Source organism: Syngnathus typhle, linkage group LG19, assembly GCF_033458585.1.
Source record: "Syngnathus typhle isolate RoL2023-S1 ecotype Sweden linkage group LG19, RoL_Styp_1.0, whole genome shotgun sequence".
Classification (NCBI taxonomy): Eukaryota; Metazoa; Chordata; class Actinopteri; order Syngnathiformes; family Syngnathidae; genus Syngnathus; species Syngnathus typhle.
The window spans coordinates 9,520,088-9,546,242 of record NC_083756.1 but is presented as its reverse complement, the minus strand read 5'-3'; the positions used below and the strand labels follow the sequence as shown (position 1 = coordinate 9,546,242).

Below are 26,155 nucleotides of genomic sequence, written 5' to 3'. Positions count from 1 at the left end.
GCCTTTTTCAAAGTGCCCGTATATTGTTTTACTTTTCTATACGTACAAATGAGGATGAAGCAAGGCAGACTAGAAGAAAGCGACAAGAGACGGGACAGCGGGGTCACTCGTTTCTACTGCTCTGTAGCGCTGAAAGCAAGATTCAACTTTTTTTTCTTTTTTAAGGCAGTAGTTTGCCAGGAAGGCAATCGCTGCTGGTTGAAAACGGATCTTTTTCAAACTTATGAATTCCAGTCTATGGTCAATGGACTATTGGATTTACAGTATTCCCTACAATCTACTTTTTTCATTTTGGACATTTCTTTTGGCTACATTTTATTTGTCCAATCACATTTCCCAGGGCCTTCAGCAGCAGGGGTGCTTGCTGATGTAACTTTAACTATGGGGAATTTTGTGGGGTTTTTTTGTTTTTTGTTTTTTAACCAATCAGATTTCAAATTTGCTTCGCAATTACATGATGTGATTGTCTTAAGAGGTGGGTTAGTCCATGGCCACCCACTAAAAATGTTGATGCGGCCTTTTCACCTGGTCTCTGTGTAAAAAAAAAATATATATATATATATATATATATGATGGGGGGCCGCGGGGAGGCTAAAGCGTGGCTAGTCCTTAGCCGCCGAGGCTGTCGGGATGCAGGATTTGCCGCCGCTGCCGTTGTGGGCCCTGTAGCTGGTGAAGCTGGGGGTGTGTATGGTGCGGATGCTCTTCCCGCCCGGGCCCAAAGGTGACAGAGGGGAGGTGGAGGAGGATGAAGAAGAGGCGAAGGAGGAGGAGGAGGGGGAAGAGTGCACTCGACCATTGGGGGTCTGCGAGGAGGAGGAGAAGGAGAGAGCTTTAGCCGCGTGCTGCGAGGGGGGCTTCAGGGAGCCGTTGGACAGTGAGGGGATGTGCGAAGAGGGCAGGGAAGCCGAGCGAGCGTTGTGGGGGGGAGGGAGGGAGGACTTGGAGGAAGATGAAGAGGAGGAAGATGAAGAGGAGGACGGGTTAGCGGCGTCTTTAGTAGCGCTAGGATAAAAAGCGGGGATTTTAGAGACAGTGGGGGAAGTGCTTTTATGATCCCCTCCCACTCTTTTAGTACTTCCGTTAGCCTGTGAAAAGAGATGCCAAAACACAAACTGATTGTCAAAAGAAAAAAAGGTTCAACTATACACATGAAAAGTCTATACAAACTGAAACACAACAGCGAAGACGAAGAATGCTACGCAGACAATGAACACTATCGGTCTACTTGGATTGCATGAGGAAAGACAGCAGTCACTCTTGACATCTGCACACGATCATCTTTTTAGGAAGTTTGAAACCAAGGCAACTGGACAACAAGGGACTTGGAGAAGGATTTTGGGCATTTTGAAGTGCATCACACTCGCGCTGCCTAAACGTTGCTCGTTTACTGCTAATGCTAGCTCAGTATTGCTAGCACCGCCGAATTGTCCTTGCAGAATTGTATCTCGTCCCCCAGCCGGCCACTCAATGGAACATTTTTGACTGGCGTGCTCCAACTGCAATTAAGTAGTCCAGTTGCCTTTGATTCAACTCCTTGTCCGGTACGCATCACTTGATCCACATGGACACTTGGAACAGAGAGACGTTACCAGGAAACAGGATGCAGCGTAGGTTAGACTGGAAGGGGCATCTCTTCAGCTTCCTTTGTTAGTCAGAGTGTTAGGTTAGCTGTACGGAAGGTTTGGGGGGGTGGAGAGATAACCCAGTTAAGGGCTGTGTTTGTGCGTGAGCAGGCAGGACGTGGTGAGTTGAGTTTCAAAATTGGATAGGGGAGGAAACCAGTCGGAGTGAGGTTAAGAAGTTGTCAAAGCAGTTGTTTGGGGGTGTACAGTGAGAAGAAAGGTTGGGGGCAAGTGTGAAATGGAAGCATCCTGGAAGGGGGGTGGATGGCGGGGTTCGGCGACACTGTTTAGGAACTCAGCTGTGGTGGGAACTGGAGATGCGATGAGCATTTTGCAGGTGTGTTCCGCTTTTGGTTTTTTTCAAGTCACCAACACAGTGAACACCATGAGCAGTGTGGACATGCAGAAGATGTTATGGGGTAACAGTCAAGAGTCAATCATGCCTTCCCGTGAAAGCGGGGGGGGGGGGGGGGGGGGGGTTCCGCAATAGAAACACTTTGGTCGTGGTGTGGCCCTAGAGTAAAACTACCTGTCGGAACTGCCTTTGAGCGTCCTGCAGTTTTTGCTGTTTTGTTGCTTTGTCAGTAGTAGCCGGCGACTGCCTGGACTTGGCCGACAAAGGGACGGGCATCCGACTAGTGGGGGAACTGGTGTTCTGCAGGGGGACCCAAACGGAACAAAAAAAAAAACAAACAACAAATAAAACAAAAGAAGAGTGAGGGAGGGAGGAACAACAAAACACGTAAGAAGAGTCAGACATTAAGGCACCGAGAGTTGGAGCAAGAAAGAAAAAAATACAACAACAACAACAACAACAACCACCACCACCACCACCACCACCACCACCAGTGACAGATCATGCAGCCATGTTGAACCTCACACTCATGCAACCATTGAGATTGAGGTGTCTTTGATTATTGATTGCTGAAAACCTTTCAGCAATGAAGTAAAGGAGTGAGGTGGGAGGCAGGAACCCAACACAAAGCCAAGGTGGACTTTTCCAACATTTCCTGCGGAGTGGATTAACGCTTTTGTCATTTGAGCGAGGAAGCGCGAAGTGAAGGGGGGTGGGGGGAAAGAGAAGGACCCGAAGCCTTTGTGGAGCGGCAAGAGCTAGAGAGAGACCTGTTGGATGGTGCCGGGGGCACCGGGGGAACCCACGGTGCCGCTGCCGGTGGTGGGGATGACGACAGGGCGCGGGAGGAGCAGAGGTTTGCTCTTCTTCTGGAAAGAACCTTTGCTGGCTAGCTTAAGCGCCGAGGCCTTGGAGGTCGGGAGCGAGGCCGACCTCCTCAGGCCTTCGGACACTTTCCCGTTCTCTCCCTTCTTCTCCTCAGCGGAGACGGGCCCTATCTCGTTAATGGTGCTCTCCAGCTGCTTGATGGTCTGTTCTAAGCTGTCCAGCGTCTTGTACGTGTTCTTGCGGATCTGGTCGGTCCTGCACAGCGGCTCCGAGTTCGGCCTCTTTAGCGGAGCGGGGCTCGGTGCCTCCGCTGAGGGCTTTGGGCGCGAGATCTCAAATCTCTTGGCCTCTTTGTGCCGCTTGACCGTTCCGTCCGATTCCTCCTCGTCCTCGTACACGACCACCTGCAGCGTCTTCTTTCCCGACTTGGTGCCCGCGCGGATGGCCTGCGTGAGAGCCGCCAGCTGCTTCTTGGGGAATTTGAACTTGAACTTCTTCTTGCCGTCCTGCTTGGCGTCTCCGTTGGACGCTGCGGCGTCCGCGGATTCCGGAATTAGGGACGACGACAGGCTGGTGCGATCTCCTGCGGCTCGAGGGGACGCGACCTTTTCGCCTTCGAGCGCTCCGGCTATCCCCTGCGGCCCGCCGCTCCCGTCCGTGTCCGATTCTTCGCTCTCCTCGTCGATGCGCTCCGCCGCTAGCATCCGGTCCAGCTCCTCCTCGCACTCAAAGATGGTGGAGAGGCGCTTGTAGGCGGCCCGGATGTCCATGGGTTGGTCGAAAATAATGATGACGGGCTTCTTGTTGAAGCCGTTGTCCAGCGGCGTGCGGGGATCCCCCGCGTTGTTCCCTCCGCCGACAGTCACGGTCTGGACGCTTCCTTTCTTGGCATTGACCAGCTCCTTGTACTCCCCGCACGAAAGGGCTTGAACCTTGGTGTTGGTGATCATAAAGGCAATGTTGTCCGGCGGAGGAGGTGCCTCCTCCCCTGGCAAATCAGGACTAAGAGTGGCTTCTTCGTCAAAGGTAGCTTGGGCTGGATGGTGCTCCTCACTTGATGAGGACCTCCTCTGCGGCAGCGGCGGCGGAGTGGAACTTTTCGAGCCCTCTTTGGCACCGCCGGCCTCTGTTTTGACATGCTTAGTAGGAGGAACGGACTCCAGGACGGTCTGACTCTTTTTCTCTGCCTTCTCAATTTCCGCACTGGTCTCGGAGGACTCCGAGCGCTTAAGGGCCTTCCCGGGCAGTGGGAACGCAGACAGTCCCACGGGCTTGGGCGAAATTGGCGGCGGGGACTTGAGCGCCGGTGAGTTGGACGGCCGCTGCTCCTGCTGGCCTGGGGAATCGTCATTAAGAGTGACATTTGACACCTGTGTCGGAGACTGGGCGGGCTCCCGGTGTGCGTGGCTTTCCTCTGTTCCGGAATGGGGCGGATGCTCTTTGGGAATCTTTCCGGTCACGTAGTATATGACCTGCAAAGTTTGCCGTCGTTAAAAAGGAAGGGCCCGGCAGCATTTGGAAGTCAGCCAAAGGTGACGCGGTACGTACCCCTTGGCTTTGCCGCCGCACCGTCGTGTTTCCATTTTCGTCCGTGTCTGGATCTTTTTCGTCCCGTTTTGGCTCTGAGCTCTGCAGTTTAGGAAATGATATCACCGTGTTGTAAGCTAGGCTCTACTCTCGATTTTGGAACCTACTGTACCTATCTTCACCGTGCCGGCGATTATGATTGAGAGGTTGAAGTCGTGAGGCCGAGAAAAGTTAAGCAGAGACGGGGAAAAAAGGCCAAGCGACCGAGGTGAGAGAAGCATGCGCGCCAGGCCGCACGGACAGAGTCTGCACGACGAGGTTTTTGTCCAATTGGGGATGATGATGATCAAAGTGCACAGTTTTTTTGTTTTGGGGTCGATTTGGTGAAAGCAAGGTCGGAAGACATTATCCGTGTTGGCGTCCAGAGGCTTCCTGTCATGCAGACTTCATCCTTTCAAGCGGCAGAATCCAAAGAGGGAAGCATGATGAGGAGGCAGCAGAAGGAGGCTTGGAGGTTAAAAGTGTCGGCGACGCCCAAGTGAGTGTTAGGAGGTGCAGGCAGCGTGCACAAGAGGGGGGTGTTACCTTCTTTTCAGCTCTTAGCTCTCTGATTTGAGCTTCCATGTGAGTAGCGGGCTCCACCGTGTTTGGCGGGCCTACTTCTTGAATAGTGCACTTCTGGAAAACCTGGTGCAGGAAAGTTGCAGGGACAAGAGATTTGAGGGAAAACTGGATTTGTTGCGATGACCAGCACTCACCGCATTGGGAAGGAAGGCAAGCCCGACACCAACAGTGTGGAAATCAGCCACCCAAGTCAAATCACACGAGAAAGAAGTGTGTGCGTGCGCGTGTGTGTGTGTGTGTGCGCGTGTGCGCGCGCGCGCGTGTGCGCGACCAACCTCAAGTTGTGCCATGATCCTGTCACTATCGTCCTCCTCCTGCCTGGCAACAACAGGAGGTGAGGTGGCGGCCTTCTTGGGTTCCGGCGGGGCGCTTTTGTTGGGCTTGATTTGAGCGGCGGGAAGGAGTCCTTCCTCTTCACCCTCCTGGAAGAAACAAAAACAAAAACTTCAATTGTAGCATTTGTGCTTTTTGCGTGCTTTGAATCTACAAGACTCACCTGAGAGTCCCTCTTGTTGGTGTAGACCACCTCTCCAGAACGCGTGGTGGTCATGCCAGAGGTGGCAAAGGTCTTCCTGGGAGGGGGCGGCGGCGGCGGGGACTTGGCGGCCTTTTCAGGTCCCGGCTTGTTCAAAGAATCCGGGGATGCGGGTTTTGCGGCACTCTTGGAGGGTCTTTCCGGTGGCACTTTGGCAGCGGCTTTCTCCATGGCCGGCTTGGGAAGAACCCTCTGGGCCGGTTTGTCCGACCGAGGCTCAGGTTGCGACTCTAAGATGAAGCAGAAAAATGTTTATTAGTCACTGAACATCATACGCGTTGATTATTGCAGACACCTGTTGGGGACTCCAAAGGGCTTTTCGTTTGCTCTCTGCAGACAGCAGGGGGCAGTATTGGGTTACTTTCCACCTCAGCACTGGGAAGGCCCTTGATCATGTTGGCCTCAGCCTCCTGCAGGAGCTTTTCAAACTCTTTCTCATCATACTGCCCCATGTTCTGCCTCCTCTCCTCCCACTCTTTCTCTGCTGCCTACGGGGAGAAAAAGAGAAAAGGCTGAAACGTAGAGCACCAAGGCTGAACATTAGTCATAAGGTTTGGAATTTTGACAGCCATTAATACACCATTATTTTTTAAAAACAAAGGGATGAGGAAAAAAATAATAATAATCAAGCCCGACTGCCTCGAGCATTTATTCTGTTTTTTATGAGATGATTACTTTGGACTGTTTTAAAATCGAATTGGAAAAAGCCTTTCAGTTGTTGCCTGCTATTTATTCATCTGATAGTTATCAACTAGGGGTGTGACGATTCATCGATACACATCGATTAATCGATATAATGCTCTACGATTTATTGGCGTCGATGCTAAACGTAAACATCGATTTCTATCGCCGTGTTTGACCTCGGACATTGGACGCGACTTTATTTTGAAATCCAGTTCATTGTTGCTTGCTTCCTCGTTCCGGGAGCAGTGCGCGCCGCGGCGTTGTTGTGTCGTGAGCAGAGCAGGCACGTGAAAGGGGAGTCGACAACTAGTACGCGGCTCCTGGGCTGGTGTTATGGCTAGTGTCCAAAAAGACGAGGAAATTTGCTCCCCTTTAGGCTTCAAGTCATTCGTTTGGAAGCACTTTGGATTCCAAAGAAAAGATGGCTCAACGGACAAGACACGTGGAGTTTGTAAATCCTGCCATGCGGTGATCAAATATTCAGGGAGCACAAATCTCGCCGCGCATTTAAAGAAAAAACACATCAAAGTTCAGTGTTAAAATAAGGGCCTTGTATACTACAATACTCTTGTCATTTCCTAAATAGTTTGCAGTACCTTGTTGATTTTGCGTATGAATTGTTATAAATCAGGATATTGTTCTATATTTTTTATTTAAAAAAAAAAAAAAAAAAATCGATCGTAGAGCACTATATCGTGATATATCGCGAATGAATCGCAGCAGGCTTTAAGATATCGGCAAATATCGTATCGTAGTCCTTTGTATCGATATGATATCGTATCGTGACAAAACCCGCCATTTACACCCCTATTATCAACATATAAATTCATTTGAAAAACAATAGCTGCACGTACCTCGATGGACATTGCTCTGTTTTTGCATTTGTCCTTACTATGCTGCAACTCTTCAATGACCAGATCCTGTCTGGCGGTCCCGTTGCCGTGGTTCACCGGGCTCCCGTGCGCCCTCTTGGGGTGGGCCGGGCTGGGCGGGTCCGCGGGCGTGAGAGGCGAGCTGGGCTGAGCCACAGACAAGCTGGCCGACTGCCGCACGGGAACCGGGGGGCTCTGGACGTGATGGATCAGCGGCGGCGAGGAGGGCTTTGCGCTGGAGCTCTGGGACTCTGGCAGGGCGGCTGTGACTACCGACTTCTCCGCTGGAGATGGGATGTTGTCCAGCAAGATGTTAGAAGAAGGATGGCCTACTCTCTGATTGTTCTCACTTGCAGATCTGCAACCATGAGAGGAACCTACTGAACGACTTATACGCAGCTCCTCGGTAAGTTCCAGCCGTTCTTGGCAGAGGATAAAGAATAGACACCTGCGCGTGCGTGCGTGCGTGCCTGCGTGCGTGCCTGCGTGCGACAGACCGACCGACCGACCGAGATCACTCCTAATTCTACTCCGTACAAAAAAGGAAAGGCGGCGCTCGTGCATCCACCCACTGAATTCAGCTCATGCTTGAGCAGAGGTGATGGAGACAAGTCGCGCTTTGTGCCTACGGCCGGCCGGCAAGTCGCCCTGCCAGCTCAGTGGCTTTGTTTTCCACTTGTCACTTTAGCCCCCCCCCTTACCTTCTCAGACCGCTCAGCGTGTCAGTCAGGCTCCTGACCCTTTTCAGCATGCTGTCCAGTTTGTGAGGCTCCTCCTTGAGAAACTTGACGGCTTCCACCTCCACGCGGAGAACGGCGCGCATCCTGGTTTGCAGGGCTGGAAACTCTCCTGGTCCAAGACAGAAAAAGAAAGACATTGTTGTCGACGATTTGAGAATAATTGTCCATTTCTGTCTATGTGAAGCCCTTTGAGACTGCTTGTGATTTAGGGCTATACAAATAAACTTGACTTGACTTGCCGTACACAACATGGCGGCGTGCAAATCGTGCCATTTCGCATTGAGTGATGTCATTTGTAGGTGCACTGTGAAAGAGCAAGCCAAGAGTCACCTTTAAGCCCTGCGAGAGACTCTCCGACCTTCCTCAGCCTCACCGCGCCATCCTCCACGCCCTTGAGGGTCGCCGCCGCTCGGTGAGGGCCCGGCGAGTCCTTCTGCAGCGTGCCCACGTATTGCTCCAGATCCCTAGAGACCAAAAACATTGGAAATGACACACGGTGTTCAAAGAGGGCCCATAAAACTCAGACAATTAGCGTTGCACTTTCCAGACTGCTTCGACCTGTTTTAGTGTCAGACCTCACCCGCAAATGTTTACACGCCGATGGCCAAATTGTGCTCGTCAAAAGGCTTCAGCTGTCCTAGGCAAGACAGCGCACGTGGAAATAAGAGCTCGGCATAGCTTACCTGTCCTAACCTGCGTCTTGAAAATCGGGGCTCGACATAAATCAAGCTTCGGAGATATTTGACCGACAACACGAGCGTGGGCGTGCGCGCGTGCGCGCTCGGCGCGGCCTCCTTACCCCAGTTGCGTTAGTACACGCTCCTCCAGGCCCAAGTACTTCTGCCGGTCCTCTTCCACCAGAACCCTCTGCTTTTGGACCGGGTCCTCCAGGCGTCGCACGGCCTCCGCCAGTTTAGCGCCGAGCTCCTGCTCGGTCCGCTTCAGCTGCACTCGCATGATCTCCTGGTTTTGCAGCTGAATGGGAAATATTGAAAAACGTTGGGGATGGGTTTTTTTTCATTTTCACATACAGTTGTTTACCTGCAGCTGCCTCATCTGATGCAGCTGCATCCGGAGGTCTGACACATTCTTCCTGAACTGCAGCAGGTTTGCTTTGAGAGGAATCTGGCTCTGCTGGTCTTGCGTTGCTGCCGCCGCCGCCGCCGGAGTGGAAGCGTTGCACTTGGGTGCCAAAACGGGTGAGCCACCTGAAGCGGGAAAAATCACAAAATAATAAACAAACATAACTTAGGACACTTCAGGCAAGTTATAGTGTGCTTCTGAAACTTCACCGGGATATCTTTCAGAATTGCGCTAGCAATGAGAACATTTGCTCAATATTGTACGTGACAATTGACAGAGCAAATCCAAATTTTGGCCAGCACTGCGACCTGTGTTCCGCGCACAAAATGACTCCAGCACACAAACCTGCTGCAATAATAAGGCATTCTTTTTTTTTTTTCTCAAAGCAACACTGATGAGCACCATAAAACAATGTTATCTCCCTGCCCAGAGGCAACACAATCATTCAGGAAGTGGGTTGGTAAAATCTGGCTCCGTCTCTGGGGAATAAACTCGTGTCTCCACCACAGATGATGCCCGCTTATCTGCTGACTGGCTGACAGCCATCCTGACTTGAAGTGCAGGTTAGCGTGCGCACGAGCTCACCCGGTGTCAACCAAAGTTCAGCCGCCACTCGAATGAGAGAGGGTGACCGCAGTGTTGGCTCGTAGGCGACGAGACCACTTGCAGATTATACAGGCCCTGATTTGAGCTCGATTGTCGAGTCACATCATCACATAATCACTGTTGGCAAGCAGTTTAAAAGGCGCGCACGCGCGCGCACACACACACACACACACACACACACACGCACACACACACACACACACCTAGAAAAAGTCCAAAGAAAACGTTTTGGATACTCACCGGAGCTGTGCGCGCTGTGGGCTGGAGACGACGTCTTTGAGGGTCTTTCACTGTGACCACAAAAAGACATTTGTCAGCAATTTTGAAAGCAAAACATTTGCAGGCATTTCGAAGGCATGGGGGGTTAGTCAGGACACGGCAAGACCAAGGATGACGGGCGGGAAGAGTCGGACAAAGCCGGGTTAAAATGACGCGCGCGTCTGTCTGCCGAGCAGGCAAACGTCTGCTTGGAAAGCGTTACAGCCAAAGGATTTTCCAATTTCATTTTGAGCTATTGATTCTGGTGGTTGCCTTTTTTAATGCCCTGATCCCCGTCCTGATGAGTCTTCTACTTACCTGAGAGGCTCCTTGTCTGGCCCCTTTAAAAGTGCATGCTGAACAAGACCAGTCAAGCTGGCAATCTGTTGCTCCATTGCCTTCATTCGCTCTCTGCAGAAGACAGCAGAAAATTCTACTTTCAGCGCCTGAGGCCTGAGATGCGGGAGGGAGGAAAGAAGGAAGGGAGGGAGGGAGGAAGGAAGGGAGGGAGGGATCGAAGGGAGGGATCGGAGGGAGGGAGGGAGGGAGGGAGGGAGGGAGGGAGGGAGGGAGGGAGGGATGCCCCCGCCTTAACCCCCCCCAACTCAGTAGGCTTGGTTTTGAAATCACTTTTCCTTACGGAAAGACGCCGGGCCGTCTTGACAAAGCAAACTATGTCAAGTCTCAGGAATACAGGGTCAAAGCCAAGTAAGAGTCTAAGCCAAGAACTACAACGAGCTAGACAATTGAATGGATCCGAGTCTCCCGCTTCTGTTTTTTCCACAAAGCAAAGTGACGATCCTGCGCATTAGCCGGGGCGGCACCTCGCACATCTCGGGCGGGTGAGGGAGAAGACGTGACGTGACATGACGTTAGCTTGAAAACTGGGATGCAGAGTTAGTTAGCCCATGCTGCGGCCGGCGCACCCTTTTGCTTTACCGTGTCTGAATGTCACTCGGCGGCGGGTGGCCCTGCGGCTCTGACGGCGCCACGTTATTCCTGGCTTTGCTCCCCGCCGCATCCTCTTTGCGGAAGGACTGGCGCAGCGACGAGCTCCTCTCCACGGGAACGTGGATGTCGACGAGCCGCGCGTCGGCCATCCGGTGAGGGGACGGCGGCGGCGTCTTGGAGCCCAGCGTGGGAAGTTGGCTGTTTCTCGACTTCTGCCTGTACAGGGAAGGGTGGTCCACCGAGTCCGTGGGGCTGGGCCCGCTGTAGGAGCCGGTGGAACGGATGGACACCCGGTGGAAGCCGTGGTCGGGACCGTCGGGCCCCGGGTTGGGGTGCGCTCCGTGGGCCGTGCGTCCCTCCTGCAGAAGGTACGGGTCAGCGTACGAGCTTTCGTTCCCCCTGGTCAGGCCGTGAGCCTTGCCGCTCACGTCGCTGTCGGGCTTGACGTCCCGCCTCTCCAGGATGGCGCTGGGGCAGGGCGAGCTGGAGCGGGCCGGGGGGTTGGACAGGCGCTCCCTGGGCACCGTGCCGTTGCCGGGCAAAGAGCCCTGCCGCGGGCTAAACGGGATCCGGGAGGGCGAGTGCGGAGAGGGCGGCACGGCCGTCTGTAACGGGTGCTGCGCCGCCTGTAACGGGTGCTGCGCCGCCTGTAACGGGTGCTGCGCCGCGGTGGGAATCTGCCTCAGAGGATTCACCATGTCGCTGTGCATCTGGACAACAAAAATGTGGAACTTCGGTGGAATGTCACAACAAGGCAAAATGAGAGTGCAAGAAAATTGAGACTAGTTTGAGTAGTTTTCCCTCCCACTTTTGTCAACCCGTGATTGATTCACAAAATTCTGCCTGCCAGTCGGCGCCCCTCCAAATTCTGCTCCTTACGCTTGCCGAGTGCCGCTCTGGCTTGTGTCCCGTATAAATCCGGAGTTTCCGGAAACTGCCCTTGAAACAAAAACATTCACCCAGCTCATTTTTGACACTGTTGCTTTTTACGACAAAAGCGCTGTTGTCAGCACATTTTCCAGACACGCTGGCAAAGCTCCCAGCGGCCGGCCGGGTACGCGCTCGCTCGCTTGCGCCCACGGGCCCCGGCCAAGCAATAACACCGCTGCGGCCCGAGAGGTTAATCTGCGACAACATTTCAGCCGTCAGCTAATTTGGGGCCGCCGGAGTGAGGTTGCCCTCAAACAGGGCAATAGATCACACCCCGTGCTCGGGCTGGTAGGGGTAAAAAAAAAAAAAAAAAGGGGGTCGATTATGGGCGGGAACAAAATATTGAGCAGATGGACCTGAAAAAAAAATACAGCAAGTCTTCATGTGAAACTTGAGGGAAGTTATGTGGAGTGCCGAGCAAAAAATAAATAAAAAAAACTAGAATTGTGTCGCAGTGCAAAGTCAACACTCTTCCTGACAGACAGACAAACAAACAAGCTATTAATCACACATACTAAAAGCCCGACTCATAGGAAGCCAAAGCCAAATGCAAAGTTCACTTGGGCTCCAGGTATCTTTTCGGTTTTGTTTTTTGAGGCCTCCATTTCTCATGAGATTGACAAAAGGGAGAGGTGTGACGAGCACAGCGGCCGACGCCTTTTAAGTTGCTGCTTTTACCAGCCTTGTTTTCCATTTGTTTGTACTTCAACTTAAGTGCTTTTCAAATTGTCAGGAAAACTCGCATGCAGGGAGAGAGAGCGGACAACACATAGAACACAACAAATAATGGTAAAAAAAAGATTGAATTTCCGAGCCGTGTTTGGCTACCTCGCTGCACAATACGCATAAATCTCTCAAAGCTTGGAGATCACAGAAAGGAGCAGCGCTTGGCAAATGACAAACATTTGCTTTCAATTAGGGCTTCTCTTTCAACTTACCAGTGTCCCCTTGGATGTACGACTGTACGTGGTACGAAATGCCGGTTAGTATCATGATGCAATGCATTGACACACACGCACGTCTCATCCACACGTAACTTTTGCATCTGGTTCAAGCGCACACGGGTTAAAGAGTGACAGAGCTATCGCGACACCCATCTTCCAGTGAATGAGGATAAGAAAGTGTTGTTTGCAAGCTGCCCTACCTACCTGCCTGCCTACCTGCCTGCCGGCCTGCCCGCCTGCCTTTTACGTAACCATTACTGCCTGCTGTAAAATATAGTATGCAATTTTCTTTCACAATTTAAACTTGCAGGACAAGAGGAAAGGAGTACAGACACCATGAAATTGATCACATTTTCCGACTGAAATGAATTGAAATGGCGATCCCACCCCTCAAAACAACAAAGAAGAAACAAGCAGCGTATTGTATCAAGATACGTATGAAAGGATCAGAAAATCAGTTCCAGGGAAGAAAATGGGCCGGGCGGGCGCCCGCTCACCCTGGCGTCGCCATTGGCCGGCCGGGGCCCGTGGCTGAAGGCCTGCGCCGGGTCCTTGTGGTACACCTTCAGGCAGGAGTGGTCCGTGATGTTCCTGTAGGGGGAAGAGGCGCGCAAGGGTAAGAAGGCGGCCCAGGCGTCGCCGTCGGAATAGGGCCGACGCGGTGGCAACGGCCCGCTCCTCCTCGTGACCAGCCCGGCCAGCGGCACGTAGCCCGAAACGTGCGCAGACCATCGGCCGCTGCCGCCGCCGCCGCGCTCCATGGTGCTTTCAAATGCAGCCCCGACACCTCGGCTCCGCTCCGCTCCCTACTGTCACTATGTGGGGCGGAAGGGACACCTGTGCCAACCTTCAGCAAGCGCAAAAGCCATTTTACAGCACCTGATAAACGTGTCGGGCCCAAAGTACACACGGCCTCAAAGGTGGAAGCGCTTATCGTTTGGAGATAACAAAATGGCCGCTTACGGAGAGTGGGCCGGTGCTGGTGCGCTCCGAGCAAAGAAATTGTACAATAGCTTCTTTGTTTTGAAATGTCAATGAAAAATCGGATGAATTCTTTTCAAATCATTCTCACGGTTACTGCCGGAGCCCGACTAATGGCTTGTTTTTTAAGGCTATATTTGGCAGAATCAAACGGCGACTGCCCATCAATCAGCCAATGATTCCAAACCCCGTTTCATTTCCGGCACACGTATCACCTGACGTCGCTGAGCTCGTAGTAGACGTTCCTCATGTCGTCCTTGACGTAGACGGCCACGCTGGGCGACTCCAACATCTTCATGGTGAGCATCTGCGGGAAGGCGCCGACGAACAAGGCTCGCACCGTGTCGATGCCGGTGATCTCGTTGGGCATGCGGATCTGCTTAGTTTCGTCGCCGTACTGCAAGTAGAGCACGCCTGAGGGGGCGGGCGGGCGGTCGTCCGGCCGGCCCGGGGTGGCCGGCCAGAATCAAAGTCAGACGTGGGAGGATTTTGGAAAAAGCAGCTGCAGTGCGACTGTCTGGACACGGCCACTTGTGCAAACAATAGCGGACAGAAACAAAATGTCTGGTGAAGATTCCACGCCAAAAGAAAGTAGCTGAACTGACTGCAGTGACATATTTCCAGACGAAAAGATTTGGCGCGACAGGAGGACAGCAAACAAAGCGCGCTTTTACTTGGTGCGAGCTGGTAAAAGCTACCAGATGTCGGTGAGGTTCCCCTTCCTGGCGGCTAAAGGCTTCCCCCCCCCGAGAGCCGCTCTGTCGGTCGGCACTCTGCATCCAGATGTTTGACGGAATAGGACAAAGGTGAACGAACAGAGTCTGCTTGCCATCGCAAATGGCCTTGCGACTTTACATACCTCCCATCCAAGTTAAAAACACAAAAGCTCCATACTCACATATTCTCTCTCAGAGCAGAAGTCGTGCAGACATTTTTCGATGAGCGTTTTGTGTGCGTGTGCGTGCGTGCGTGCGTGCGTGCGTGTGTCATCATGGGAGGGACAAGGCAGTAAAGCCCCGCTTCACTCCGCCCCTCCCTCTTGTCACGCCATTACAACCCCCCTGCCCCCCCTCCCAAATGACGTAGAGCACCTCTTTGACAACTGTCAGAGGTAATAAAACTACTACCGTTTTTTTCCGTGTATAGTGCGCCCCCATGTATAGTACGCACCCCTAACAATGGCATGCTGATGCTGGAAAAAAGCTTGTACCCATGTATAATACGCACCCAATTTTTATGAATTTTTTTTTTTTTTTTTTTAAGTCCCAAAGATCGTCAATGGGTCCCATTTTTAAAGTCTTTGGTATGGTCTTAACTAGGCTGGATGTCATTTTTTTTGTTGGCGTTGATTTCTCCGACTGCCCCTAAACGCACCACCGCGCTCCGTGCGCGCATGGGCTGCGGACGTGAAAAAGGCGGCTCTGTATGGGAGAGACGTTGAAGAGGAATAAAAACAACCTTGGAAACCAAAACTTGCCCCTCGTCGTGACTCGGAGCCGCAACAAATGTTTCGGATTTGTGTAGGGTACATTGTGACAGACGGCAAAATAGCAGGTGATCGAGCGAGCGTCTGATACAAGAGCATTGCGGTCGTATGGAGCGTGTTTGAAATGAACAGCAGAGACGAAAGGAACAAGGCAAAGTGTTGTGAAATAAAATATTACCTGTAATACGCATTTTGTTATTTGCTGATTGAAACTGCTAATTAAACTGTGAATTGAAACTAATAGGTGGAGAACTGAACTCTCGCTCTTTATATAGCTGACGTGTCTTGCGCAACCGTTCTGCGCATCTGTAATGGCGGCCTCCGTATGACGTCCGGTCCGCGATGGAGATTAAAAAACAAACAATATTTGACAATAACACACCATCGAGGATTGCACCATCGCATCAAACGATGTGTCGTCAATTATGAATTTTACTAAGTGTGTTGGGCAGGATGGCTGAATGCGATGCGCGATTGACAACAAACAAGAAGAAAGGTGAGTTTTATTTCGGGGGAGATTTGTCATGTCTCGTCCCCAGTTTTGCTATGTGTCTAGGTTGCCATAGTTTCTGTTCGTGTCACCCCGCTCTTCCTGTGTCACCTCAATCGATGTAACGTGTTTTGTATTTAAGTCCTGTCTGCCCCTCGCTCACCGTTGGATCATTGCATGTGTTACTGTCATTCTGTTCCTGTCTTTGGTAATGTCACCCTGTCTTTTTGTTCCACGACTTTGTCGGTCAGTCCTGTTGTTGGTTTTGTTGTACCATGACTTTATTTAAAAAAAAAAAAAAAAAAAATTTAAAAAAAAAAAAATTTTTTTTTTTTTCTTTGTACCCATGTATAATACGCACCCCAGATTTTAGGACAATAAATTAGTAAAATATTGCGCACTATACACGGAAAAAAACGGTACTCAAACGCAAAAAAAAAAGAAAAGAAAAGAATGATTTTGGTCAAAGCATACAGATATCGCCAACGTACCGAGCGAGCGATCTTTGGTCTGGTTGGCGGATCGCACCACGGGCAGGCTGGCGCGGACCCGGCTGCCCCGGGTGAAGCCCATTGGCGCGTCTGCCTCGGACATGGCCTCCAGCGAGTCCAAGGAGGTGAGGGAGAGGTGGTCGGCGTCCACGCCGGGCTGCGGGCTGGGGCAGTGCTTGGGGCTTCTGCTCTGGAAGACCAAAAAAAAAAATGCAATGTAAGAATCTGGAACAAAAGTTACTATTGTAAAAAAAAAAAAACAATAGATCTAACTCACGCAGTGCAAGTTTGTCAAGCCGTGCTAGAATGTTAAGTCCCATTCCGACTCTGTCGGCTCTGCCTTCGTCAACATGCGATAACATCGGACAAACGATGCATTAAGTGGCAAAGTTTCTCACGCACACAAAAAAAAAAGCCGCAGCCAGTCCTCGCGGAGTTACGAGACGTGACCGTCGTTTGAAATCGGATCGGGCCTCGGTTAAGCGAAGCTTCCATACGGCCGTGTGTGGGACGGGACCAAGGAGCTCGCCCAGCTTTTGTGCCGTCGGTAAGACGATCTGCGCCGCGAGGACGAAGTGGGGGGGGTCGTGGAACAGTAGGCTCTTTATGCACTGAACCTCTATTGCTCCCATTAACCATGCTGCTACTTTGTCACACATGTTTGCATTTGAAATGTTTGTGATAAAATAGCCATTCGTTACAAGACACACACACGCCACACGGCAAAATGCAGAGACCCCAGACGAGCCGAGCCGACTAACTGTGCGAGCGGGCGAGCGGATGGTCATCAGGTAGCTCTGAACGTCCAGCTCCGAGCGCAGGGAGGAGAGCATGGCCTGCAGAGACTGACGGGAAGGAAAAGGAGCAAATTCAAATGCCGGCGGGAGGGCGGCCCGAGATTGGAAAACAAGGCGCTCATCGGACCAAACGGGGGGCGCCGTGGCGACGACAACAACAACAACAACAATTTGATGGGGGGGGGGGGGGGCTGGCGAAAAGTGCTTCGCCTCACGTTTAACAATTTGGTCACTTGGAATCATCCCTTCCAGCTCCATTTGTTTGGCTTTGCCAACAGAATCCATGACTCCTTCAAATATGGGATTAAAAACATGCTCTTCTGCTAAGAGGAAGAGGCGACCCCGCGGTCCACGGCTCACCCGAAACCACACGTGCGATGCGCTTTGAAAGATTCATGTGCGTCCATAGCAACGCCTTGGAATTTTCTACAACAGGCGGGCGTCATGGAACCTTTTCTTTTGGGTGTGCATTGCTGCTAGCGTCTCTTCCCAAATTCACGGCCGGCCAGGCCTTGCCTCTTGCTCGGAAAAAAGGGCATCTGGTGGCGGTAGCCCTTGTGTGGGCTGTCGCCAGGTACATTACACTAGAATAACCTCGCAGCGGGCTACTCTCGGCAATTTTCTTTAATCGCGCCATCTCGGCCGAAGGCTGACGGGTCGTCGGCTTGAAAGCTTTTTTTCTTTTTTCTCATGCGCGTGGCGATATGTGCTCAAAAACAAGCCCTTGCGCTGACCTGTGAGATTTGACTAGCATACAAATAAGGCGGCGGAAATGTTTCCAGGATGTCCTGGGCTGGGGTCACATTTTCTGGAACAATGGTTCCTACTCCCTCATGCGTGTCCTTCTTTGTGAGCCTCCTCGCTCCAAAACACACACGGGACGAGACGGGACGGGACGGGACGGGACGGGGTGCATTGCAAAACACACATTTTCGCTTCCTTTGATCTGCTTTCCCTTCAGGCGCATTTAGTTGTCTTTTGCAAAGAACTCAATAATGGAGGTGTCTTTTTCCAAGGTAGCGCCAAATCGCTTACTTTCAGCACATCACAATCTAAAAAAAGATTTGCATGGAGCAGAGCAGTAGAACGTTTCTTTCTCTCTTCCTTAATGGACGACGGCCATTACGGCCCCGGTCGTCCATTCCCTCCTCTGATGCATTCCTCTTTGAAACTCCGCCGATGAGTTTTCTGACTTGCGCCAACTCGTTCATTTAAGCGGGCCGGAATGACTCTTTGGTCAAACGTGACTTTTGGAGGCTCCTTTTGTTTTTATTTTTGTCCTAGCCATACGACATCTGAGCAGTAACAGCTAAGACAATGAATGACGTGCCCGTCCGTCCACCTGGCTGACATTTCTGACGTCTGAGCGGTCCGATCGATTTCACCCTCGCAAGCGTATCCAAATGAGTCGCGGTAAGCACGGGCAGACATCAAGCGCGCGCTCTTCGCCGAACGAGCGGCGTTCAAGAGTCAACTAACTTTGCCTAAGCATCAGACACGGCTGTCGTCGGGAACAGCGAGCACGCCGTGGCTCTGACATTTTCATTTTCTGCTTTTCTATTCAAATAAAAAGTTCATCAAAAAGTACAAATGGATGACTTGTTAACACTCTCGGCACTTGACACTGCAAGTTACGTCTCTCTCACACGCTAAGTCAAATTGTTCAAATGCTAACATGCTAATAACATTTACACACAACAGCACAGCACTCAAGGGCTCTGCTATTTTCATTTGGGGTTTTCTATTCAAATTTGCTCATAAAAGTTGATAAAAGTTTTTGTCTCCTGAACAGAGCAAGACAGTAACTCGAGTTGCATCTCATACACTATGTCAAATGGGGAAAATGTTGACATGCTAACATTGGCTATTGCTTTAGCATGACAAAATTCACATCAAGAATAGAGGAAAGAAAGAAACATGAAACTCTGCAGCATTTACCGTATTGGAAACGTGTGGCACTCCAACCAACATGTGCAAATGGAAAGCCCCTGGTCCAGAGGAAAGCAGTTCTTCCTCTGGGTGTTGTTTTAGCCCTTGTAGCACTTTCTCTGTACAACTGTTCCTGACTCTATTCCTTTCTGGTCCACCTCAACCCGCTGCCCTGCTCTGCTCTGCTCTGCCCTGCCCTAACCCTTCTTATGCATTTTCAAAAGGCCTCTCAACACTCGTGCCCGCCTTCAGATCTCCCGTGTCGGAAGATAAAAAGATACTACTCGGAGATAAGACGGCAGTCTATGCAAGACACTCAGCAGGTGATGGACTAAACACACACGCACGCACACACACACGCACACACACGCACACACACACGCACACGCACACAGGCTTTGGTCCAAACTGCCTCTCTTGCCACCTCCAAACTATTTGCTGACGGGGTAACACTGCTCCAATCTGCCCAGACTTGCCCTTTAATCGGCCAGAATAACACACAGCACCGATGGCGGAACACAAAGAGGAGGAGCGCTTCTATCCAGTCAGACTGGCTGAAGATCAAATTTCACGTGGGTTTGTTGATGTGAAAAGGTCTACTCAGGTGAGAACATCTCAAGACGCTAGAATAAGGACTCCTGCAGGAAACAATCATTTATTGTCCTCCTGGAAGGATTGTCACTGCAGTTCCTAGCAGAGCTTCTGTTTCCAATCATCGGCCAAATTCGTAGCCGAGGCCGTCCGTCTTAATGACTCGGAACGAGCGAGCTAGTTGGCGGCGTGCACCGTGATTAGCCCCCCCCCCCCCCCCCCGTTGGAGTTTCGGGGGCAAGCGGCGCGCGCAGTGGCGCCGATGCCCCCTCGTCTCGTCTAATCCGCCGCGTCTCTCGGGTTAAGCGCCTCCCGACAGAAGGCCAGATGATGGCCTGCATCTGATCGCCGCCGATAGCCACAAAAGCCAGGCGGCGCTTTTCATTGTTTTTAACACGACACAATACAAGTGTCTTGATCAGAGCAGCTAACCGGGGCTGAGCTACTTCCAGCGGGCGCTTTTTTACACTCTTGATAGCCCGACTTAAGCTTTGCAATACAAACGGAGATGAGCTGACCTTGTGTCTCGGGCAGTTTGGAGGCAACCGACAACAAATTAACTCGACAGCTTTCACTGGAGACACAAAAAGCGGTCCTACCTAAGTGACGTTCATACCCAACGCATCGATATTTGATCATGCAAAGTTACAAGGAAATGTGAAACGGTGGCAGTTTGCAGGAGGGAGGGAGGGAGGGAGGGAGGGAGGGAGGAAGATAGGAAGGAAGGAAGGAAGGAAGGAATTGTGCGCGCGTGTGTTTGCGAGGGGTCAATGTTGCCAGCGTAGATGTTATCTCATCTCCAGCGATCGTGTCTTTCACGGCCCCGGAAATGAAACGACTGGCTTTTGTGAGGCAGACAGATACAGAAATGGCATATTCAGTCAAACACTCTGGAGGTGACAATTCAGGAAGTTAGGCATGAGATAATATCTTGGGCTTTTCTCAATCTCTCCGCCTCCAGTAACTCAAACCTCCTGAGAGCATTTTGTTTTTTGACACCCGCGAGGCACGCACTCTCGCCAGCGGGGTTTGCTCTTCCTGTATGGTGGGGGGGGGCACAGCGTGGGAAAAACTTCCATTCAGTCTTGCTTGAATACCACTTACTGCTGTCCAATTCGTTTGGAAGATGCATTATTCTTTTAATTGATTTCATATCAGAACAATATAAGAAATAATGATAAAGTGGAAAAAAATAAACATGATAGTATTATAAAAATATAACTGCACAATATATGAAATAGAATACAAAAAAGGTGACCCACAACTAGCATATCACAATAAAATGATTTTATGATTAATCACGCAGTGAAAGGTGACTCATTTCAGCCCACCCAAATATCCGCAAAATTCGGAATAACGTGCAAAAAGGCCAAGAAGGAAAAAGAATGAGACTATGATAATTCTACTTCCAATGTTGCAAACTATAATACAAAACAAGTCGATAACATGCATTTCTGCCACTAGGAGGTCATTGAGCATAAGAGCATTACTACGGCACAACACAAAAGCATTGCCACCCAACAGTCAAAACAAATATTGAGCTTGGCAATGGCAGACACAACTATTAAATATGACTTCCAAAATATTTCTTCAACAAGTAGGACTGTTGAAAGGACAGCGCATTGGATTTCACTTCAAATGGCAACACTGTCGCAATATTGCCAAAACACATGAGAACAGGCTCCTTTCTTTTCTTGAACCGATGCAAAACAATTTGCGTAAAAACGACGCCCTTATCAAACGATTAAATAGATTATGTTGCAACACCCACAAGCACAGTTTCCCCACGAATAACCCCAAACAACTTTTGTTTGTTTTCTTGGTTGTTTTGCAATGGAGCCAACAAGCACCTGCCCAGCGTGCAAGTTGCCAAACGAGTCTGCACACGTCTAACAAATCCAACTTGGACTCAGAGGAAGGGAAAAGACTCGCAACCTACCTCAGTGGTAAACAAATAATTGTAGTCGGAGTGTGGAAAAAGTTGTCGTGCGCATTTCAAAGAATGCGATAATCCACGCGCAAGCTCTGCCGAGCGACCGTGGCTCGGCTCAGTCTCGACATCTCTTTCTCTTGCAGGCAGGCAGGCAGGCAGGCAGGCAGGCAGGCAGGCAGGCAGGCAGGCAGGCAGGCAGGCAGGCAGGCAGGCAGGCAGGCAGACAGGCAGCCAGGCTGCTGCAACTCAAGCTCCTAACCAGCGAGCCCCCTCCAGTGGTGACATCACACGGCGTCGCCATGGCGACCGGCCGTGACTCCACCCATCCCAGCCAAGCCAAGCCCAGCCCAGCCCAGCCCAGCCCAGCCCAGCCCAGCCCGGCCGGCCCAGCCAACCCAGCCGGGCTGCAGCTGACTGAACCTACCTGTTTGACAAGGTCGCGACAGCAAAGTGAATTTTGCCAGACACTAGGTGATGCAAAACAAAGGCAGCACTAAAAAAAAAACACCTTCATACCGTATTCTTCAACAGTTAAGATTTGCTCTCTTGCTTGGGAAAAAATACGATGTCAGATTTATGACGATGGGATGCTACATCACAATCAGAGTGATTTATTTAGTGTTTGCCGCGTACCACCAGTGGCTCCCCCTTGTGGTAGGTGAAATAATCACTCAATTCAATGTTCAAACTGTACAATTGTTTTACATCCAGTGCACTGCCTGCTTATGGTTAACTTGCATGCATGTCATCTTTTACAAGTGTTTGTTGTCAAATAGTAAGAGGAATTGTTTTATGACACCGTGGGCACCGAGTGCTTCGCAAGCCACCACCAAGGGGTACACGGCCCGGAGCGTCCATCACGGCCCGGAGCGTCCGTCGTGGCCAGATGCCAAAGTCGCCATTACCTTCATTGTTTTGCCTACACACAGTCCCTTTGTCAGATTTCTTTCATTTAAGTATCGGTGCACAGCATCGGCAGCCTCCACGAGTCCCCGATGCAATTTCAGCAATAGTCAAAAGTCAAAGTCGGCTTTATTGTCAATTTCTTCACATGCCAAGACGCAAAGAAATCGACAATACGTTCCCACTATCCCACGGTGACAAGACATAGTACAATATGCCCCCCCCCCCCCCCCCCACACACACACACATACACTCACATTCCAGAGCCAATCTTACCTGCTCCCGCAGCCTTTCCTGGTGGCCCAAGATGGCCGACGCGTGGTGGGGGTACTTGTACTTGAGGTGCTCCAGGAAGGCCTCCCTCTTCTTGTCCATGTCAGGCGGCTGCATGGCCAGGATCTCTCGGCTACCGCGGGCGCCCCCTAACGTGTGTCTCCGCGGGACGGTGCGATCTTTGGCGTCTGCTGCCCTGGAAGCGGGCAGCCCATTTGGCGAGGCCTGCCTGCGCGCGGCGTCCTCCGGGGAGGTGACCCTGAGGTTGCTCTTGGTCTGCTCTGAACGTACAAAACACACAAGGTCAAGACACATGAAAGGGGATATACTACTACTGCACACAACAAATCTGTCCGTCCGTCCGTCCGTCCGTCCGTCCGCCCGCCTATGGCATTGCACCGTTTGGCTTAGAAATTTCACATCAAATCTGCTCTGCACCGTATACGGTGTATGCTCTGTTTGACTTGTTTTATTCATCTCACCATACAATGACAATAAAGGCTTCTTATCTTATCTAACTGTCAAGTGGTGCTACTCAGGGAACAGATGCTATTTCTCCTTTTTCTGTTTATGACAATTGTCACCACAGAGCGCCACTTGAGTTTTCCACTTTTGTAGCGCCGAGTTGTCTCCTCGCAGTCGTCCGAGCGTTTGCGCGCATAAACAGCGTCTCCGCTTGACAGCGCAAGAAACACATCATCATCCTCATCATCATCATGGCCCATTTCTCCAAAAATACCAGATGTGGATTGATCCTTGTAAACACAAAATGTCAAAGCATAGAAAGGGGAAAATAAACTCAAGATGACAGAACGAAGCGAACGTGCCGATGGGTTCAAATTTACATTTGCAGAGGTCAAGTGGTGTACGGGGAAATGTTTTGCAGACGCCATGCCGTTTGCGCTCAAGCAGCCTTTGAACTCAAGCAAATCGGAGGAAAACCTGATGCAAATTTGATGATCCCGCTTCTAACTGCAAATCTTTTGAGGAATCCCAGCTTTGATGGGCAAACACACAAAAAACAGACACGACGGTGCACAAGCATGCGGCGTCTGTTGCCAGCCGGCCGGCCGGCGCCGTGGTCCCGAACCCCCCGCGCAGCACCTCCCGCCCGACTCCCTGCTCTAATTCGGGGCCACGGCACGTCTGGTGCACTTGGAGTGCTATTTTTAACACCCAAACACTTCCCCCTCACCGCTCACTAAATTACACTCAGCAGACAAAAACAAAGTCAAAGTGTACCGGGCTCACCGGTAGGTGGCGCTGGCTGGCTGGCTGGCTGGCTGGCTGGGGTGCTATGGGAAAATTCAAATAACAACAACTCATTACCTTCCACAAAGGAACAATCTTCATCGGGCATTTCTTCCTCCATTGCGGGGGCACGGATCTCCGGTTGACCCTCTGACTGGCTGCTCGCTGGCTGGCTTGCTTTGAGATTCCAGGAGCAGCTCACGTGGACAAAAAGGGGGGGGCTTGAGATAGGCCCTCCCCCCCCCAGCCTCCCTCGCCCCAGGATAGACTGCTGGGGGATTTAGAAAGTCAACTGCATTCCAGGACAAAGTGCGACCGGCCTCCTCGCGCTCCTCGGAACATCTACGGCGTGTCAACACCGCCAGAGCACTTGCGACAACAACAATAATGAACAAGTGTCATGTTAAATCCTTGGACTTTGATTCTCGAGCCCTATCCTCTGAGCTAGAACCGAGCCTAAGCAAATCCTCTCCCAAGCCGACAGCGCTTGTTCCCAATTAGGAACCCACCCGGTAGGAGAAGAACCCAGCCGCTGCCGTTTCGGTCACGTCTGGTCTTCAATGCAATATTATCTTTCTCTGCCAACCCTCATGAACTCATTGGCCCGTAGCGGCTGGGAATCGATCCGACGCCGCGACATTGGCGCACCTTCACGGTGGTCCGTGGAAAGCAACGCGATCAATAGGAGGGTTGGGTTGGGGGGGGGGGGGGGGTTGGCCGAGCCGTTTAATTGGGAGCGCTGGTCCCAGCGCACGGCCGACCCGACGGCTAATGTCCAAATGCGAGAGGGCGCGTCCGCTCCGGCGCCACTTTCAGCCCCGGCGGGGATCTTTGCCAAAGTGTTTTTGTTGGCCATGGAGTCTTGCAATGCCCTTAAAAGCTCCGGAGAACAGGCTCCGACCTGTTGCTTTGCAGATGATGCCTAGCTAGCATCATAAAATGAGCTTCACAGCTTCTAGGTCAGAGCGGGCTTACAGAAACGTTGGGATTTTGCTCTTGCTTTTGTTTTGGGCCTTTTTAATTCAGTCTTAGTTTTTAGAGCAGATTGGATTTTTTTGCTGAGGTATGCTTTTAGTTAAGTTTGTATCCGTTTTAGTATCAGTTCTAGTTTTTTCGAGGGAGGCACAGTTTTAAATGCTAAACTATAAAGACCTTTTTTTTCTACCCCAGTTTTGACAAGCGCTGTCCTAAAGAGTAAAATGTATCCAACCACAACCAAAATTACAGCCTGTAGTCCAAAATCTCCCCTTAACATTCCACATGTTAACCCCCCCCCCCCCTTTTCTGACAGCATCACAAAGGTTCCACGAGTAAATTATGCAGTTTGAACATCCAGCTTGGCGAGCCTCCACCTGTCGGCCGGCCGGTCGTACGCAGGAATGAAGCCAGGCCCGTGCTCGTGCCAAACTCTGCCGTGCAACTAAGCCTCTAGATAAACAAAGTGCTGAGTCGGACCTAAAAAAACAACAAAAAATGCTACTCAATGTTTTAGCTCAGAGGAAATAAAAAAAACAAACAGCCCTATTATGATGAGGATTTATTTTTACACAGCTGAATTGCTCTGTATGAAATAAAAGCTTGAAAATGAGCAACCTGTGCTACAATGCAGCAGCTCCAATGTGACTTTCAGTCAGTTTGGGCACAGGTAAGCCACACCGGAGATGTCGCAAAGCCCAATGCCAAAGGCCGCATTCATTTCTTACACTCGCAACTTGCAAACCCTCCTCAGTCCACGCGCTTTGAAGCGATCAGGGAGTCGGTCCAGTCCGTCTTTTGCCGTTCATTAACTAAGCCGAGCCGAGCCGAGCCGAGCCGAGCCGAGCCGAGCGTGTGTTAATGTGCACTTCATTAACTTGGTCTCTGAGTGTGTGGAGGGAGACTCGAATGCCTCGCCGGTCTCCCGTGGCAACGGCGCTCTCTGGGCCAACTAAGAGGGGGCGTTAAATGCACGGAACAGCTGCCGCCAGGTGAAGGAATTGGAGCCCAGTTCTCTCACCTGAAGTCTTCCTAAGCTCCTCAAGATGGAGGGCTGAAGCTTGATATCCGGATCTTGGGGGGGGAGGGAGTCAGCTCGGTGTAGGAAAATGCCTTTAGGAAAAGGTCAGAACTTCTATGCTACCAACAGCACACACAATAATTAGGATGTTTTCAAATGTTCACATTTTCAAAGTGTGATCTTAGGGGCTCCGCAACTCAGGAACAAGTCTCCTAGGTATGCTCCGATTGGTTATGGATGACATCATCCTCAGGGGACAGCCCCACCCTCCCAAAACTCCACCAGTGATGTCATTGGGGCTGCCGTTCAAGTGGCCTTTCTTTTCTCCCTCTTCTTCCGTCACAAGTCACCTGATGTTGTGATGTTCCAAATGGGTGGCAAGGCACCAAAAGTTGCACACGTCAGCGTTAGGTCACTTCCGATTCCAACTTTTTCTTGGGTGCGGCCTGTGCAGCTGTTTTTTTAATCACAA

General features: G+C 51.2%; 1 protein-coding gene across 16 annotated transcripts in view; it reads right to left on the bottom strand.

Annotated features, from left to right (window-relative positions):
- Positions 1 to 97: 97 nt before the first annotated feature.
- si:ch211-285f17.1 (sickle tail protein homolog) overlaps positions 98 to 26,155 on the bottom strand; it is a 41,890-nt gene continuing 15,832 nt past the window's right edge. For 3 of the 16 annotated variants that reach the window (XM_061266266.1, XM_061266260.1, XM_061266274.1), the window contains exons 2-22: positions 22,440 to 22,717; positions 16,772 to 16,855; positions 16,011 to 16,200; positions 13,759 to 13,957; positions 13,060 to 13,153; positions 10,677 to 11,398; positions 10,056 to 10,148; positions 9,720 to 9,769; positions 8,832 to 8,998; positions 8,590 to 8,765; positions 8,121 to 8,254; positions 7,752 to 7,899; positions 7,033 to 7,408; positions 5,790 to 5,982; positions 5,456 to 5,724; positions 5,235 to 5,381; positions 4,921 to 5,022; positions 4,357 to 4,437; positions 2,751 to 4,280; positions 2,155 to 2,280; positions 98 to 1,088 (exon numbers count right to left, since the gene is read on the bottom strand). In XM_061266266.1, the coding sequence (XP_061122250.1) occupies positions 603 to 1,088; positions 2,155 to 2,280; positions 2,751 to 4,280; positions 4,357 to 4,437; positions 4,921 to 5,022; positions 5,235 to 5,381; positions 5,456 to 5,724; positions 5,790 to 5,982; positions 7,033 to 7,408; positions 7,752 to 7,899; positions 8,121 to 8,254; positions 8,590 to 8,765; positions 8,832 to 8,998; positions 9,720 to 9,769; positions 10,056 to 10,148; positions 10,677 to 11,398; positions 13,060 to 13,153; positions 13,759 to 13,957; positions 16,011 to 16,200; positions 16,772 to 16,855; positions 22,440 to 22,717 (5,645 nt within the window). In that variant the 3' untranslated portion in view covers positions 98 to 602. Of the gene's footprint in view, positions 1,089 to 2,154; positions 2,281 to 2,750; positions 4,281 to 4,356; positions 4,438 to 4,920; positions 5,023 to 5,234; positions 5,382 to 5,455; positions 5,725 to 5,789; positions 5,983 to 7,032; positions 7,409 to 7,751; positions 7,900 to 8,120; positions 8,255 to 8,589; positions 8,766 to 8,831; positions 8,999 to 9,719; positions 9,770 to 10,055; positions 10,149 to 10,676; positions 11,399 to 13,059; positions 13,154 to 13,758; positions 13,958 to 16,010; positions 16,201 to 16,287; positions 16,708 to 16,771; positions 16,856 to 18,745; positions 19,500 to 21,266; positions 21,511 to 22,439; positions 22,718 to 23,765; positions 23,959 to 26,155 lie in introns of those variants that run through there. The other 13 variants (XM_061266261.1, XM_061266267.1, XM_061266268.1 and 10 more) reach the window with 13 other exon arrangements.